The sequence below is a fragment of the Harmonia axyridis genome, chromosome 5, assembly GCF_914767665.1.
Source record: "Harmonia axyridis chromosome 5, icHarAxyr1.1, whole genome shotgun sequence".
NCBI classification, from domain to species: Eukaryota; Metazoa; Arthropoda; class Insecta; order Coleoptera; family Coccinellidae; genus Harmonia; species Harmonia axyridis.
This window is the reverse complement of record NC_059505.1, coordinates 39,376,833-39,395,352: the sequence shown is the minus strand read 5'-3', so window position 1 is coordinate 39,395,352 and position 18,520 is coordinate 39,376,833. Positions and strand designations below refer to the sequence as shown.

Genomic DNA, 18,520 nt, shown 5'->3' with positions numbered 1-18,520 from the left:
ATTAAAACTCCAAAATTTATGTGAAAAAAAATATGATATTACTGTGTTTAAATTTTAAGTTTGTATGTGCTTTTATTTTTTTATTTTTTTTGTTGATTGGTCTTAAATAAATATATTATTTCAATTTATACTTCGATATATTGGTGCTGAATTCATTATTACCCTACTTTAATTCAGGCAATAATCACTCTAGTTAGTTTCTGATTAAAGCTGCTATAGAAAATTAACAGAAATGTCATTTTATGTTGTCAACAATTTGTCATAATGGAAGAAAAGGTTGAAACTGAGCAAGTTGAAGACAAATCCGAAGAATTTTCAGTTGACTTCATCTACGGAGCTGGAGATCACGAAAACGAAATTGAACAAAAAAATGACGAAACTAATTGCAGCAGCAATTTCGAGATATTCGATTCTCTGGACCCTCAAGATGAAACTTGGAAAAGAGCGGAGTTCAAGAAGAAATTGAACAGTCTAGGACCTGATATATTCAAGCATCCTAAGTTGGCCGCCAAAGTAGAACCGTTCGTGAGTAAAATTTTTTGGAGAATTTTATTTTACACCAAAATCACCGAATTGAACGTAAATGGGAAAGTAAAGGGTGTTTTTTTCAGAGCTATATAACTTTAAATTGCAATAAAACAACAATGGATTATTCGATTGACATGAATTTTATTTATCCGCAAGATAATCTTGTGGCATTACATTTTAAATATGATTTCTGGCATTTGACCGCCACGGCTGGCTCGGATGTAGTCCAATCTGGACGTCCAATTTTCGATGACTCTTTTCAACATTTATGGCCGTATATCGGCAATAACACGGCGAATGTTGTCTTCCAAATGGTCAAGGGTTTGTGGCTTATCCGCATAGACCAATGACTTTACATAGCCCCACAGAAAGTAGTCTAGCGATGTTAAATCACAAGAGGCCAATTCACAGGTCCATAACGTGAAATTAGGCGGTCACCAAACGTGTCTTTCAATAAATCGATTGTGGCACGAGCTGTGTGACATGTTGCGCCCTCTTGTTGGAACCACAACTCCTTGACATCATGGTTGTTCAATTCAGGAATGAAAAAGTTAGTAATCATGGCTCTATACCGATCACCATTGACTGTAACGTTCTGGCCATCATCGTTTTTGAAGAAGTATGGACCAATAATTCCACCAGCCCATAAAGCGCATCAAACAGTCAGTTTTTCTGGATGTAACGGTGTTTCGACATACACTTGAGAATTAGCTTCACTCCAAATGCGACAGTTTTGTTTGTTGACGTAGCCATTCAACCAGAAGTGCGCTTCATCGCTTATGGACGTAGTGCGCGATACGTATTCCGCACAGAACCATTATTTTCGAAATGAAATTGCACTATTTGCAAGCGTTGTTCAGGCGTGAGTCTATTCATGACGAATTGCCAAACCAAACTGAGAATAAATCACTTGACAGCTGTTAAATCGGTCGCCATCTTGAACAGTAATGCCAACTTAAAGTTATATACCTTGAAAAAAAAAACCCGTTATATAAAAAAAATTTAACGGTCGGAGAACGAGGTTCCCTAAGCCATTTTGTCAATATTTATCTAATATAAGCTCAATGCTGACATAACGCTTTTTCTTTACGTGATGATTTTCTTCCCTGAATCAGTGGGACAAGGACGAATCAACACACACTAACTTGTTTCTACTGTTTTCTGCAGAAACTGGAATGGGCATTTGGATTCAACAAAGATGCTACCGTCATCAACTTATGTCATGCAGGTTCACAAATACTGTTTTTCAATGCAACACAATGTGGCGTTATATACGATGTAAAGCAAAAGCAAATGAAGTTTCTTCAAGGACATGTGAGAATTCAAGTTTCAGTGTAACAGGCCAATTGAAAAGTCCCCGGTCTATTATAGTAAAACACATTTTTTTGGCAAAATTGGCGATTTTATTATTCAACATAGTTGCCTTCGAGGGAGATACAGCGATTATAGCGATCTTCCAACTTTTCAATACCATTTTTGTAGTAAGATTTGTCTTTCGCTTCAAAATAGGCCTCACTTTCGGCGATTAGTTCTTCATTGGCGCTAAATTTCTTTTCAGCGAGCATTCTTTTGAGTTCTGAGAACAGGGAAAAGTCGCTGGGGGCCAGATCTGGCGAATACGGTGGATGCAGAAGCAATTCGAAGCCCAATTCATGCAATTTTGCTATTGTTTTGTGACACGGCGCATTGTCTTGATGAAACATCACCTTTTTTTTTCAAATTTCATCCTTCAAACGATCCAATAATGCTATATAATAATCGCTGTTGATGGTCTGGCCCTTTTGGAGGTAATCAATGAATATTACACCTTGTGCATCCCAGAATACTGATGCCATAACCTTACCAGCTAACTGTTGATTGGAGTCTAGAGTGAAATGATGAAGCCATGTATCATTGTCACATATCCACGCAAAAATTCAGGTTTATTGCACCTTCAAACACTACTCAGAATCATTAACACGTTGTTGCTTTCGATCGATTGTAAGCTCGCGCGACACCCATTTTGCGCACAGCTTTCTCTTGTACAAATATTCGTGAATGATATGATGTACACGTTCAGATGATATCTTCACAATGTCTGCTTTCTCGATCAACTTCACTTTACGGTCATTCAAAATTATTTGGTGAACTTTTTTGATTTTTTCGTCGGTGACAGCCTCTTTCGGGCGTCCACTGCGCTCGCCGACTTCTGTGCTCATTTCACCACGTTTAAACTTAGCATACCAATCAATGATGGTTGATTTTCCTGGTGCAGACCCCGGAAACTCTTCATCAAGCCAAGATTTTGCTTCAACTGTATTTTTTCCCTTCAAAAAGCAATATTTTATCAGTACACGAAATTCTTTTTTTCCATCTCTTTTCAAATAACAAAAGTAGCTACACTCACAACGCAATATCTCACAAACTAATGGTCGGACTGCTGTCAAATTTTGACACGTATCGTTTGAAGGTTGGTACTAACTAAAATTCATATGGATTTAATACTAGCACCGCAGGTCGTGCATCAGACTGGGGACTTTTCAATTGGCCTAATAAAAATTATCTGTTACTATTCGACCAAAAAGAAAAGGGAAATAATTGACTGGACCCAAATCGGGGAAATATAGTGGCTTTTTTCAACGTAAAATAAACGAATGACTGAGTATCCATTGCGAAAATTGCTAAATACGCATAAGTTGAACTGTTTTTTCAGCCGAACAAAGTCGTTGCTGTCTCTTCTACGAGCAACGGAAAGATTCTTGTTTCTGCCGATTCAGGACCGGACAACATAATCATTATTTGGCAGAGTTTGGACCTGTGGGGAAGTTCCAACAGTTGTCATTTTCTCGAACTTAATTTGTATCTTTCAGCACCCCACTGATAATAATTTTCGATCCTTATAACGGCTACAGCATCTTGAACGTAGCAATGAGCCCCAAAGGTACCTATGTGGTGTCCGTGGGCGAATGTGACGAAGAAAATATCAGGATCGACTTCAGACTATGGGCGGAAGGGAAGGAAGAACCTGACGGTGAGTCAAGTTAGAACTTGACACAAACTTTGCAAAAACACAGATCAGTGAAACGCAAGTTGTTCTATAATGCACTGGGTAAAAAGTAATGAGATTTTTTTTGCGTTTTTCCTAGGCAACAATGTGCTGATTTTGCTCAATGAAAAATAATAAATATTCTTAATTTTCGAATTCGAAAATAATTTAAACTCGATCTTTTTTATCCATCGCATCTTTGTCTCAAAGGAATCCTGCTAATTATAATTATATCCGCGTTAATTTGAGGTACAAAAGAAAATAAGAGATTCCTTGGCTAATTTTAAGAAAAAACGTTCTATGAACATGGGCCTGCAAACGCTTTATGTTCGATGATTTTTCCAGTTTATCGAATCTTTATTAATCTTCGCTACAAATTGAGTATGATAAATAAATACCAAAACTTATATGTAATTAGTTTATTCATCACAGCGTACTAACTGGATCTTTATGATAATTTGGATTTTCTTGAGGATTATTAGAGATTTGCTTGAAATTTTTTATCTTGAAATCTTTAGCAGATGCTGATTACAAGAAACCAAAAAGTATAGTAGAGGACCAAAGTTTCTTTTTACATTTTTCTAAAATACCAGTGGTCCACCAAAACAAAGTTCTAGAAGAAAGAAGCTGGCATTGTTCCACAAAAATATTACCCTCCAGATTTGAATTCAAAGTTAGTATATCACATGATGAAAACTTTAAATTGGAATATCTATGCCAAATTTGAGTTGAATATATTGTAAAGGGAAAAAATATGAAAAAATAAATCAAATTTTAACACCCTTTATCTCGACAACAAAGCGCTTGCGGAGTCATGTTTATAAGACTTTTTTTCTTGGAATGATGTGAGAAATCTTCAATTTTCGTTTGTACCTGCAATTTAAGAGCACTCTTCAATGGTGCCACAGACAAGGTCATCTTTCGCCACTAGAAAGAATAATGTCCCTAGAATATATAATAAGGGATACCTAAGATGTCTGAAACACTGGTGTGCTCACTTACTCTTGAAAAATCTTAAGATTAATAGACGCATGGATAAGGTTTTAGATAGATTGTACGGTACTAGATAATATTCTCTACCTTGTTTATGCCAGCTAAATCTCGCCCCCAATAGTGTAGTTCAATGTGCTTTCTAATTTTTTTCTGAATAAAGACCTTTATTATTATTATTATTAAAGTGAAGACCTTTGAAGGGGCCAGCCTTTTTGGATTTCAATGATATTGGTTCCTTTTTCACTTGATTTCCGCATCATTGCTTATGGCGGCGTGCATGTCGTCTTCCTGTCAATGTCGTTTTGAGGTTAAGTCAACAATAAACTATTTCACAGAACAAAAGGAAATTTTGAAATGAAAATTGGTCAATTCTTTGTATAGCGTCACCTCAAGGAAGAAAAGGAACCCATGCCGAGCAGAGTTGCCAGCATTATCTTAAACAGAATCTAATCAGTGAACACACTAGTATTTTAGACATCTTAAGGATATCACCGTAACTGTGTTACTTCAAGGTAAATTTTCTAATAACAGATATGAAGCGCCCAACTTCAAACAACTTCTAACCTCACACTATTCGCCGTCATAGACTGAATTCCATAACCTTATCTAACCTAACCTTTTTCCTCTTCCCAGGCCAAGTCTACCTGGAGAACTACTTCGGCAAGGTGCTGAAGATAACTTTCAACCCGAATAACGAGTACCAGTTCGCCGTTCTCTTCGAAAGGGCCTGCGCCTTCTTCCACTGGGTACGCAGCGAAAACTAGAAATTTTCCCCACCTTGAATTATCTCTTGTGCGCAGGACGAAGAGCAGAAAGTCCTCCGAGAACCGGAGATACCCACCGTTAAGTACAGGGGCAAGGTGGGCTATCTGACCGACGCGACGTATGTTGAGAAGAGCCGCGAGGCCATGGTCACCACATCGGAGGGGTGCGTCATCATTTTCGGCAACACCCTGTACTATAAGGATTTCGACCCGCACGAGATCGTGAACATCTCGATTACCGTCAAGATATGCAAGATTTCGAAGGTGTCTGTGAACACCATCGATTCGGCAGACACGTGAGTTGTTTCTGCGTCCTTACAGTGTTCCAACTAATGGGCAACATTAGTGAGGTTAGGGCCAGTTTCATAATCCATGCGAAAAGGCTCCCCTTGGTAGAGACCACATCATTAGAAAGTCTCCTTCATATGGAGTTTGAAAGTGATTCCATATTCCAACAGTGTTTTAGAGAAAACCGTCTTTTATTGTTAACTGTCAAATTTCATAGAGTTGGCTATTCTGAGAACTTATGCTTTATTGTTTGCATTTGGTAATATTCCATAGAAATTGAAATTTTGTTGACATAAAGGAGAAAAATAGGTATAATTTTTTGTGTATGAAGTGAAGGTAAATGGAGCTACGTCATTGCTAGAATTGTAATTGGTTAGATAAAGCCGTCGAAACGAGACGATCGACTGTCTAAGGAAACCCTATCTTTAGATGATTTGTGTTGTAACCCACTGATCTACGAATCAAACTTTTATCGAACCCCAGTGTGATCGCCACAGGAGACGAAAAGGGCGTGGTGAACATCTTCGACAAGCGACTACGCCTACTCTTCTGGTACAACCAATACCTGGGCGACCCGGTATACACCATCAGGTTCGACATGCAGCCCAGAAGCTACCTCATATCCAGACTTTGCCTGAACGAAGTGGTCCAGCTAGGCGTGGAAGGTTTGCAGATGGTGAACTTGCGACGTTGCCCTTCAATTTTTTTCCGATGTTTTTTTTTCAGAAAACGTGGATCTTTTTGATGACGAGCTATTTCAGGACGATTCGGAAAAGTACGAGGTCATATACAGGGACAAGCTGAAAAGGGACGCCTCTCCTTTTGGTGAACGATGGGTTATAAGGGATTTTATTGTAGGTAAATATATTGGGATATATTTCTTGTGTTATGGGTGCCCTATTGTCTTCCCTGCTGTAGGCGCCACTGTCCTGAAGATATTTTCTTTTAATACTTGAACGGACGCCTCGAAGTAGTAATTTGAATTTTTTATGGTTATCCTTGACAGAAATGCAGCTTTGGCATACTACTGTTTTTATATAACGTTTATAAGTATATAAACGTTATATAAAAACAGTAGTATGCCAAAGCATACTACTTCCACGTTGTTATATAATCTCAAGATGTTGTGAAGTATCACAACATCTTGAGATTATATAACAACGTGGAAGGTACAATACAACTAACTTTTTCCTAAATAAAGTCAGCTTTACTGCAAGAGGAGGTTCAGTACTTCCCTGGAATAGTACTGCCAGGGATCTCTGTTGACTTGGGAGTGCCGTAGCACTATAAGGCAACTGGTCAGAGGCAATAAAGTGACTACTATGGGTACCAGGGCACTGTTGTTGAAGAAAATGAAAAAGCCGATGAACTTGCAAAAAGTGCATTAAGGTTAACACCTGCGGGACCTGAGCCTTTCTGTTGGCAATATAAGGCAGCGGTCAATAGGAGTTGAACAACAGAATAACCCATTTGACAAAAACTCCTGGACTTATTCAGGCCAAGAAATTCGTGCTAATTTCACCTACCTACGCCAGCAAGTTCTTGAAGCTGCCACGAGCCGTACTCCGGATGATGGTGGGACTGCTGACGGGGCACTGTCGGTACAAACATCATTTGTACCGAAGTTGTATGGGAAAGTCAGCAGAGGAGATTTGCAGGCTCTGTGGATCAGATGCAGAAACAGCCCGAACACATGGTATGCAAGTGTCCAGAGCTGGCTGGCCTAAGAACCATTCATATATGGAAGCCGCCGAAGCCGGTACTGGATACCCCAGAGGTAATGGCCAAGGCTCCTAAGGAGGTTATCGGTTTTATCAACGTAATTGACGACCTTCTTGGGTTTCCATGAATGAGTATGGTAGAGAACAAAAGATCTACATGGTCGCGCTTCCCAGAAGGTTTACCGAGCCACAACGACCCCAGTTCAAATAATAAAAATAATAGGCCAATCAGCTCTGGGTATTTGCACACTATGTGTTTCTACCTTCTTTCCACCTTCTTACCCATGCAGTACAAAAGGTATTTACACCGACAGTGGCCTGTCAGCAGTCCCATCATTACCCGAAGCTCAGCTTGTGGTAGCTTTAGGAGCAATCTAGATTAGATAGAATGTTATTTTCAATAACCATCGATGTTTTTCAGTTCAAACGCAGACGGTACGATTGGTTGATTTCGTCCGAGACAAGCACACTATTATTTGCGAAAGAGGACATGGCCCTGTTGGTGCTTTAACGGTGCACGATGAATTGTGAGCATCAACGCAAACCCTCTGGTCTGTGCAGATTTTTGTTAACTTGGTATTTCAGCACCTACCTGGCAGTTGGTTACAAGAACGGCACGATATGTCTATTAAATTATATGGACAACTTCTTGCACGTCAAGTACTCCTTGCCGGAGGCTATAGATGAGGAGGAACAGAAGGCCATGATAACTTGCATGGAATACTCTCCTAATTGTAAGAGAAATTGCGGGGCTGGGTCGATGGAAGACTGAATTTTCGATTTTTCAGCCTTGTTTTTGGCATGCGGAAGAAGCAACGGGGAAATATGGATTTTGGATCCAATATTGTTAACGCCAAGACAAGAAGTGATTACTGTATCTAACTATTCCATAGAAAGGATAGCCTTCTCTCATGACAACGATCAGATCGCTTTCTGCGTGAGTTCTTTCTCCTTTTAACGTTTTGAATTGATGTAAAATCCAACACGGATTCAAAAATCTTCGATATTAAATTATATACGAACTTTTTCATTTGTTGCAGAACAGTCGTACCACTGTGTACTTGCTGACCTATGAAAAACACGAGTCTATGTGGGTGTTCATTGGAAAGTCAAGGTCGCATTACAAGACTATAGCCTCAATGTTCTTCCAGGCGACTGATCCTAAGCATCTAGTCACCTTAGGGATGGACAGATACATGATCACTTACAACAATATCGACATTCAATTGTGAGTTGAAACTCAGTCATAAACTGACATTAATTCGTATTAATGTAATCCATAGAGTGATAATAGAGAGGGGAAGTATACACAATTTTTACATGTCCCCAACATGGTTAGATTACGTTGTCGGATTGTGATATATTTTCAAATCCACAATTTCACTATATCGTTATGAATGTAAACTATATTGAATGAAATATATTTATTTCAGTGATTCCCGATTAAATAACCAAATTTGAATATTTGGAATCCGATATTTTTCCTAATTGTCGAATTTATAATAAGCAGAATATTTATTATTTTCTGTATCTATCTGCTGAAATCCAAGGTTTGGCAACTTTTGCTCTACTAGTGTCATCGGTTGTTTCACGTCGTTTAGCGCGCTTGAAGTTGTTTTCTGAATTTCTGATATATTTAGGTAGTTATTCCAATATATTTTGAGTTAATGTGAAACGTTGATGCACTATTGGACATAAGAAGTGCGTTCTTCATGGAGCAACTCGCGAATTGAGTGAAATATCGTATCACTGATATGTTTTAATTTCCGCGCGCTTCATGTCAAATTTGATAGTTCATGTTGGGGACAACATTTGCTTACTGAAAATGACATATATGCTCCCTCTATCTATGTTTATTACTCTGAGATGTAATCATTTCGAAAAATTTGCCATGAACCTTCAAACCGTTATAATAAAATATTTAATTAAAGAGCAACAATGCTGAATTTTTGATAGCTCACTTCATCGATGATCTCTGATTTCCAGAGGAGACGACTTCCAGCCAACGCTGAAAGTGAGGATAGACCAAACGGCTGTCCCATTGTCTTGCGAGGTCTATCCACCCAAACACATGAAGTCAACGTACAGATATTTCATCCTGGCAGACGATCAAGTAGAAATTCTTTTTATCGAGTAAATATTTCACCACATTTCCAACGCTTCTATTTCAGCATAAATACAAACTGCTGAACGAGGAAACGCAGATGTGCAGATTGGTGGCCTTGGGACCTGCCTACGGCTGTTACAAAGACACCCCAGTCACAAAGATCAAAGTATATCGTTTTTTAATTGAGGTGGAGCCAATTAAAAAATGGCATTTTTTTTCTAGTTGCTTCCTGAAAGAGACGATGATTATCTGGTCTTCATGACGAAGAAACATTTCGGCTTGCAAAAACTGCCCATCTCAGGAAATCCTTACAGTTTTGTGGGGTGTTTTGGGCATCCAGAAGAGGTTAGTAAAATTTCAAATTTTGAGACGAATTTTAGTGAAAAAATTTTGATTGTCTATTCATTCTTCGTGTTGTATAAGAAGAAATGTTTATATGTTTTTTCCAGCTTATGGATTTTGTAGTTAGCGGAGATGGAGACCATGTGTTCACAGTTGGAAAAGATGACGCCACTGTCCTTCGATGGAGAACTGAGACCAGGTGATACAAAAGTAGTGTTTGATTGTAAATCCTGAAATTAATGTTTTTTTTTAATTTTTAGAGGTGTCGACCTAATGCAAAACCTGGGCGGTGAGGACTTTGAGCCTTTCTATTGTGTCATTGAAGGTGGAAAGAATGGATTTTTATTCCAAGAGATGCAAGACCTATTCTTTTACATGCAAATTTTACACGAAGGAGAAAATTCCACTCTGCCTAGGAGGGTCAGCGATAAACTAGCCGTAGCGGAACTTCCTGATCTTATGAGGGCCTGCGGATATTATCCCACAGATTTCGAAGTGAGTTTCAGAACGATCGAACCTTCCCAAACGTTAGAACTCTATCCTTGCAGATCGAGACTTTCATAGTTGACATAAAGTATAGAGATTTCGATGAAGACGGGTCCATCAGAGAGCTTATATCGTTTCTTGAGTTTGTCAGACTGTATGTGAATCACAAGCCAGTGTACGGGTACTCGCTTGCCAATCTGGAAAATACATTCAATACTTTTGTCGAGAGCATAGAAGATTCCATGCCTGGTAGTATAAGAAGAGACGATTTTTTGGAATTACTGACGGAAGAAGGTTAGTTTCACTTCTCGTCTAAAGTACAGTTATGACATAAAAAATTTCATTGTAGGAGAACCTTTCACATTATCTCAGATTAATAAGTGCATGGAAATTTTGTTGGGTGCTCAAGGTGCCTCAGAAGGTGGACATTATCTGTTTGATTTCATTCCTGAGGTAAGCCGTTTCTCTCTTTGGACAGGTCAAATAGTGATTATTCATGTTCCAGAACATAGATTACGATATTTTCATTGACGACATTCTAGGAATTGATATGAATAGGGACAAAATTGATGTGGGAGACACTGATACTAAATCTGAAAATGCCTCTACTTCGACTTCTAGCTCGAAGGATGGGTAAAGATATACTCGAATTATTTTGCAACAGATTTATTATTTTTAACAAATAAATAACTTACTCAAAAAAAGACCTCTTGATTTACACATTGGTAATTGTGAAAGAAATCCCACTTCACTTTTTCTTGCCCTTGCTTGAATTTCCTGGTTTTGCTTTCCTTTCCAGCTGCAATTGCTTCAGTTTCATGGTGAGTTTGGTCTGTGCTTTCTGATGGTTTTCTTGATCCAGCTTTTTGTATGGATGATTGAATTTCTCTTTCTCATCTTTACGAACCGCTTCTCCGCATCCGTGGATTTCAGGAAGACTGTGAGTGGGGCAGAACCTGCCTTTGCAATATTTACAATCGATTGCGAAATTGGCGATGCTTGTTTTACACTTTGTATATGAACAAGAATTGTCTAACTTTTTAACATTTTCTAATACTTCATCTAAATTCTTGGAAGCGGTGATTTTCTGCAAATCTGATTCTTTGTTTTTTAAATTAGGTTTTTCTTTAGTTTTGGTTTGAGTAATAGTACTCATTTTTCTAAAATCTTGAATTGATTGAACTCCCAAAATTTTGTTTACTTTTTTTTATTTATTTCGATTCACATGAAAATTTGAGGTTATATATTCTACTAGGGGTGGATATTCTATTAGATTTTTTTTTCTACCAGCAGAGATACATTTAAAAAAATTCACTTTGAGAATTTTAGATCAATATTTTCAATTTAAACTGTTATATGGTAATCGCAATAAATATAATCACTCGGAAATAATTTGAATTATATTGTTCAATAAAAAATATAATGCAAATATTAATTGAACTACTAGCGCTCCATCCCTAACGCAATCATAGAGATCAGTACATGAAATCATAGAGGATACTTTCATTGATTTATTACAAAATCATAAAATTAAACATCTCAATAATTAGCATTTTTCTATAAAATGGAATTCTATTTGTTTCTCTTCAAAATCTGTACTCAGAATCAAAAATATTTTGTGTTTTAGGATACTGAGACACAAATGCTCTGTGTTCTGAACACAATCAGATGCCAATTGACAGTTGTGAGTACTTTTGTTCCGTAAGCTCACTGTTTTTTATTTACGCAATTCATAAGAAATGTGAACTCGAGTGATAATTTTCAATATTGGGGGTAGGGCATGGAAAGTTGGTTCATTTCAAGTACTTTAATGTTTAGTGTTCGTGCGAAGGGACTGAAAAAGGGCAGTTGAAGAATGGAAAACAGTTCACAACCAACTACAAATTCTGTAAATAAGGGGTGTGGTCCAAATACTCGAATATCTATACATGTAAATCCCACCACAGGGGGCGATTTCTACCTCACCGTCGAAAACGACATAACAGTGGATAATTTCAAGAAATTAGTGTCTAAAAGGCTCAAAGTCTCTAGGGATAGGATATCTCTACTTTTCAGAGACAAGTAGGTGTATATTACATATTACAGTTATACATGATTATTAATCTATAATCGTTTTATTTTAGGCAATTACAAAATGGAAATTTGATTCAAAATGGAATTTCTGACGGGTCCAGAGTAACTTTACTACCTAATGTGGAAACAGGATTGATAGTATGTTATTTATTGACTCATTTCTTTATAATTATATCAAATTTTTCTAAAATTTTCAATTCCGAAATTCTAATCAGAATTCATTTTATTTTTCTTTGTCCTATATTATCTTATCATAATTATTCAACTCCATTCTTGAATATTGATTTAATAGTTCTCTTGGAAACTTGTAGATTCAATCACCACATTTGTCAATAATACAACAGTTATTCTGATGGTGAAATATGTCAATTCATCTAACATATTTTAGTTTCAAGATTAAAGGAACATGGATAATTTCAAATGAAAACTGATATGATTTTTTTTTATTAATTTTTTATTATTTTGATTTATCTATATTGAGATTTTATTTGTGTTTAAAATATAATTCTTTACAGGCACAGAGACCTGAAATAGGTATTATGCAAGCCTTAGAATCTCTAAATGATACCCAGGTAAACGAGTTCCTTTGTGGGAAGGCCCCCTTAAATCTTAGCATGCGTCTAGGGGATCAGATGATGCTTATCCAGTTGCAGCTCAGTACAGGTGAGTGTTTATGTTTGAGTACAAAGTATTTATTCACCAAAAATATAGATATGATATATTCCATCTAACAAAAGCAATAATTTGCAAAAATTTAGTTAGAATGTGTTAATTTTATGTAGTACAAAATTTTCTTTTGAAATGTCTTCAAAATGAAAATTTTTATATAAAGAAATGAAGTAGCAGCATAGTGAACTGAAAATAGCATTTCTTTGAAGGAACAATTTATTATCAAATGTTTTCATTTCTAAAATTAGATAAATAAAATTGACTATTGCTAATCCTCTTAGGATTTATTATTATGCAGGATAAAATAATAATGCTTAGGCTTTGGATAAATATGCATTTGCATAACTGTATATTACAGTCATTTTTGAATTAAAGTACATATTTCTTTCATTTTTTGTTTTATCTGCATATTTCCAAGATGCAATCTGTTTTTAAACATGAACAAATCTAATAGATCAGTAACCCCCATGGAATGGAGTATTTGGAGAAAATATATATTCCAATTGTTGACAATTCGATGAGAAAAATTGTTTTTTTTTTACGATTTTGAAAAGCAAACATCCCAGTGTTAAAAATGCGGAAAGAAAAATCAGTTAAAGCAGTTCTTCTTCGTCCTTTATTGTGCTTGGAGTTAAAGCAGTTTTGGGCCAATTGGTCACAGACTTCAGCGATTTGTCAACTGATGGCAGTGTGTTGTTTTGTAAATACTGCAAAGTAAATTTAACAGCAACTAAAAAGTTCGAAGTGATGCAGCACTTACAAACCAGTAAGAACTGAAGCTTAGGAAGACAGCAACAGATGTTAGTACGAGCTATATTAAAACTTGGTTCCAATCGTTCAGCATTTAACGAAGAATTGTGCGAATTTGTGTGATTATATAAACAAAGTGGAAAAACAGATGTAGAAAAAAGGTGTATGCAATTTTTGTTTTTAGTATTTTGGGAGTTGAAGAAAGAAATAATAATAATAAGTTTATTCACCAAAAAAAATGTTTTACATAGATAACAAATGAATAGTTGAGATGTAAATAAACAACTATTCATTTGTTATCTATGTTATCTAAATAAATCTGTTAAGAATGAAAGTGTCAAAAAAAGTGAACCATTTAACAATTGCCACATTTTTTAATGATGCCTACGAAAAAGTGCTTGTGTGAATTTGTGTGATTATTTAAACAAAGTGGAAAAACGGATGTAGAAAAAAGGTGAATGCAATTTTTGTTTTTAGTATTTTGGAAGTTGAAGGAAGAAATAAATCTTCAAAGAATGAAAGTGTTGAAAAAAGTGAACTATTTTACAATTGCCACTTTTTTTAATGGTGCCCAAAATTTTTGTGGCATTTGCTACGAAAAAGTACTTGTTGTTGTATACGGATGTTGCTGCATACAGTGTAAAGCAATGAGTGGTTTGAATAATCTTTACTCAAAAATGACTCACGTTACTTGTGTATAGCTTACTTGTGTATTACTTGTGTATAGCTGTGTACTTGTGTCTGAATAAGTGCGTTCTGTTTATACAAATGTAAATTTGTTGATATCATCGTGTTTTTAAAATCGCCTTTTCGCGTTGCCAAATTTCAAGAAATTGTTGATGGGGAGATGCCACTTCCTCCGTTTCCAATTGTTACACAATGGGGCACTTGGATTGAAGCTGCAAGTTATTACAATCAACGTTTAAAACTTATTGTCCAAATTGTTAACGATTTAGGTCCTGAAGAAGCATAGATGATGCTCAAAATTCTTCAACACAAGGGGCACACAAGATTTTATTTTCAATACATTTAATTTTTATTAAAAGGCTGTTTAGAAATTGAAGACTAAGGGATTTTCTTCAAAAAACATGATGAAGATTGTGAAAATGTTTTTGATAGGTTAAGTAGATTAAATAGGAGTAGTTGAAAAAAAAGATCTTCAGTTTTAGATACAAAATACTGGATATCAATTTTTCTTTTAATATTTTCAAGATCTTGTTGGAATTAGATTATTGTTGTAGCTTAGTCTTTGATGCCAGTATATTTTTTGAAATGTAGTGTATTATTCAAAATAAAGACATTATTATTATTATTTAGAGACAGGAATAAATAAATAAATCTTAAATATAAAATAAAATCTTTTTACCAGGAAATCAAAAAACTCTCAAGATACAAACAGCATCACAAGTTTCCTATCTTGAAGGACTCGATCAAGGAATACAAGACAGACAAGGAGAAAGTAGAAAAATTTGCAGAATATTACCAAAGCATATATCGATACGATGTAAACAGCAGATTTGATGCCAGAACAGAAACTGAAGTTGAAAACTGGTACGATGAATATTTCAGAAATGAGAACAAGGAGAGAAATCCGGTCCATTTAAAATTGAGGAAGAAGCTTATTATGGGATACTGTCTAAGAGTAGAAACAGATTCCCTGGAGCGGACAATATTCCATGGAGGATCATTAAATCAAAATATACGAACACTGCTTTAACGAAGGCTATTTCCTGTAATATGGAAAACAGGCACTGTGATAACCATCCCCAAGAAAAACACTGATCATCAAAGAGTAGAGAGTTAAAGGCCAACCACGCTACTCCCAGTTCTAGGAAAGTTATTAGATAAAATTATTAAAAAAAAAAACATAGGAAGAACACCTAGATAACGCCATCCCAAAGTTTCAATTCGGATTTCGTGGAGGAAAATCAACTGCTCATCCGCTCTATATTTTTCACTCTAACACTCGGAACGCCCAACTGAAAAGGACCGCAGCAGCATGTCTGGATATAAATAAAGCTTTTGACAGCGTCTGGCACAAAGGTTTACTCTTCAAGCTACACAAACAGGACATTCCACATCTTCTCATAATGTTCATCAAGAATTTCTTGGAGGATAGAAGGCTGGCAGTTAAAATTAACAACAAGCTATCCAGTTTCTTCACACCAGAACAAGGCACTCCACAGGGCTCACCACTTTCTCCTCTTCTATATAATGCATATTGCATCGACATCTGTCCTGCAGTCAACCAAAATAACTACATGCTGCAATACGCCGATGACAAACTACTCATATCGCATGAAAAATCTCTGGAAAAGTGTATCAAAAGCTTACAAAGTTTTGTGGACAAAATCAACTTATGGTTCATCAAATGGCGCATTGATTTTTAACCACAAAGTTACAGACAGCTCACCAACAATATTTATGGGAAATGAAAGAATAACCTCGTCCCCTTCTATAAAATACCTAGGCATCTTGATAGAAAATAAGGAAAACCTCAAAGCACACTCCCAAATCATAAAGAAAAAGATCATTGCTAGAGCCAAACATTTCAGAAGCCTCACATATAAGAATCAGGGTATAAGTATGAAAAATTCTACCAAAATCTATATAACTATTTGCAAACCTACAGGAAAAAATATATGAAATGAAAGATATGAATATGTAATGTAATATAAAAATCTGAAAAAGCTGCTGCGCACCGAAACAATTGTTATTTATCTAATAAATTAAATATTTTTACAAAGAACTTTAAAATCTCAATTATTTATGTAAGATTATTCCTAGGAATTCCAGAATAATTTCTGAGATTTTCAATGGAAACATTTTCTTCCGTTGTAATTATATTTCAATATTTTCAAATTTATCAATGGTGAATTCAAAAATGAAAATTTTATAATTTTCAGATATCCTCTCTTGTGATTTGAAAAAATTTGCAAAATTTTGAAATTGATTATGACTAAAGTTGTAGTTACTTTTAGTGTTTGCATTGACTAGTTTCAGGTGCGAAACCCCCAGCTACTCCGGGTACTCCACCACCTCCTAACCCTCCAAGTCTACTTCAGGCGTCCAGAAACTTACAACATACTTTAAGGAAGTTATCGACTGATGTATTTTCGGGCAGGGATAGAGGTTTGTACAATATAATCTTCAATTATTGAATGAAATATGTTTATAGAGATTGAATTTGATGTACTTTTCAAAACTCAATATCGTCATTACTTGAGAAATTTTCAATTTGCATTTTGACACATCTAAAATTGGGAAATCAATGGAGCAGTGTGTATGATTTTCCATTTTAAGACGTTTCAAGATGGAAATGCCCCAAGAGAATTGGTTTTCTTTTTGAAAGATGATGTCCTTGTGTCCATTAAATTCTAACATCTACTAAAGATTGCAATTGGACAAAAATTGAAAAGATGAGATTATTGTATCGTTATTTTGTTATTTTTAGAGAATTCTGTTTTTTACAATATGAGTTTAATTTTCAGGACGCAGGGAGAGCGTCTATTCGGGCACATTCAGCGGAGCGCTAAATCCAGCATTACAAGATACCAAGGGAAGGCCACGCCGTGACGTAGCAACAATAGTCCATATCCTAAATGATCTCCTGTGTTCAGTACCTGAATTCAGACGAATATCGAGACGGAGTGGATGTGAAGAGTCTTGCAGTACAAGTAACGATACCAACAACAATTTTGAAGAACCTTCAGGATCCGGTCAACCTGCAAACGAGGATCAAAATTCCCGAACGAGAGGAAAACTGGAACAGTTGCGTCTTGTAATGGGCGAGAAAAGGGAGCGTCGACGTCAACGCAAACAAAAACCCTATTCGTTGCCTTCTAGTGATAGTGACACAGTAATTGCGTAAACTACCTTTACCCCAGACTATTAATTTCGGTTTTGCTTCAATGTTGGAGATTTGTTGTTGAATTTTTCTTACAAGTTCAGATGGAACTTTTAAACATTAAATAATTCCAGTTGGTGGAACATTTATTCAGCTGCAAGAAATGTATTGCAGTTTTATCATTAATTAATTTTGAAATGTGGTCGACAAATCGAACCATATTAGAGTTCAATATAAAACAAAGTATTTCCCATAACATAAAATTTTCACTTGAAAACAAAGAAATCTGTCCACCAACTGGGTTTCTGATTTTATCAATGATTTGCAGTGTCTGCTGCAGTGGAAAAGTATTTTAGTGTGATTATCCAATAGAATTTGACAGGTTATGTGTAATATCAGAAGAGTGGAGAAAGAAATTATACATTTAAAGCAATATTTTTTAAGATCAATAATAATTGTTCACTTTTGATTTTTCATATGGTTTTTAGATTAAATTAAAGTTATGGGCTGATTGGTGTTTTTTTTTTCCTCTTGTAGGGTAAAATAATAGGAAAATTTTAACTAATTAATTTAAGTATTCAACATCAGCGATGCAAAAGAAATATTTGCTTTCTGGTGTTGAAATAGAGAAATTTCTATTACTAAGAGTAGTACTCTAACGGCGAACAATCGAAGTTTTTTCATAGGATCCGTGCTGCCAAATACTAGTTTTTCAAAAATTAGTGCTGCCCTCTGTAGGCAAAATGCCGAAGTTGAAAAAGTAACATCCTGTCGAGAAACTAAAAATAAATTATTGGTGCTGACCTCTAGTGGCGACTGTCTGAAGCTCAAAGAAGTGTACTTCCCTCTGGCGGCAAAAGGCTGAAGCTTTCAGTGTGTCCCAGTATCGCCCTCTGGCGGCAAAAATATCGAAGCTTTCAAAATGTG

At 36.0% G+C, this 18,520-nt stretch overlaps 3 protein-coding genes across 5 annotated transcripts; 2 read left to right on the top strand and 1 right to left on the bottom strand.

The window, feature by feature from the left end:
• The first annotated feature begins 225 nt into the window (after positions 1 to 225).
• Positions 226 to 12,190, top strand: LOC123680774 (cilia- and flagella-associated protein 251-like). 2 transcript variants are annotated; one of them, XM_045618847.1, is made up of 21 exons: positions 227 to 525; positions 1,696 to 1,842; positions 3,221 to 3,324; positions 3,378 to 3,538; positions 5,180 to 5,292; positions 5,347 to 5,606; positions 6,082 to 6,263; positions 6,325 to 6,456; positions 7,741 to 7,846; positions 7,905 to 8,053; positions 8,108 to 8,256; positions 8,360 to 8,547; positions 9,306 to 9,432; positions 9,491 to 9,592; positions 9,649 to 9,771; positions 9,876 to 9,967; positions 10,029 to 10,263; positions 10,317 to 10,548; positions 10,604 to 10,707; positions 10,760 to 10,887; positions 11,882 to 12,190. In XM_045618847.1, the coding sequence occupies exons 1-21, from the start codon at positions 265 to 267 to the stop codon at positions 11,910 to 11,912; spliced, it is 3,126 nt and encodes a 1,041-aa protein (XP_045474803.1). In that variant the 5' UTR covers positions 227 to 264; the 3' UTR covers positions 11,913 to 12,190. The 2 variants fall into 2 exon arrangements, with proteins under 2 accessions (XP_045474804.1, XP_045474803.1); XM_045618848.1 differs by lacking the exon at positions 10,760 to 10,887 and having other exon boundaries at positions 226 to 525.
• On the bottom strand, positions 10,905 to 11,507 carry LOC123680780 (DNA-binding protein SMUBP-2). The gene has a single exon (XM_045618858.1). It carries the CDS (start codon positions 11,408 to 11,410, stop codon positions 11,003 to 11,005), a length of 408 nt encoding a protein of 135 aa, XP_045474814.1. The 5' UTR covers positions 11,411 to 11,507; the 3' UTR covers positions 10,905 to 11,002.
• On the top strand, positions 12,110 to 18,104 carry LOC123680777 (midnolin homolog). 2 transcript variants are annotated; one of them, XM_045618855.1, is made up of 5 exons: positions 12,110 to 12,315; positions 12,378 to 12,465; positions 12,843 to 12,990; positions 16,750 to 16,878; positions 17,238 to 18,104. In XM_045618855.1, the coding sequence occupies exons 1-5, from the start codon at positions 12,110 to 12,112 to the stop codon at positions 17,615 to 17,617; spliced, it is 951 nt and encodes a 316-aa protein (XP_045474811.1). In that variant the 3' UTR covers positions 17,618 to 18,104. The 2 variants fall into 2 exon arrangements, with proteins under 2 accessions (XP_045474811.1, XP_045474810.1); XM_045618854.1 differs by having other exon boundaries at positions 16,744 to 16,878.
• The last annotated feature ends 416 nt before the right edge of the window (positions 18,105 to 18,520 follow it).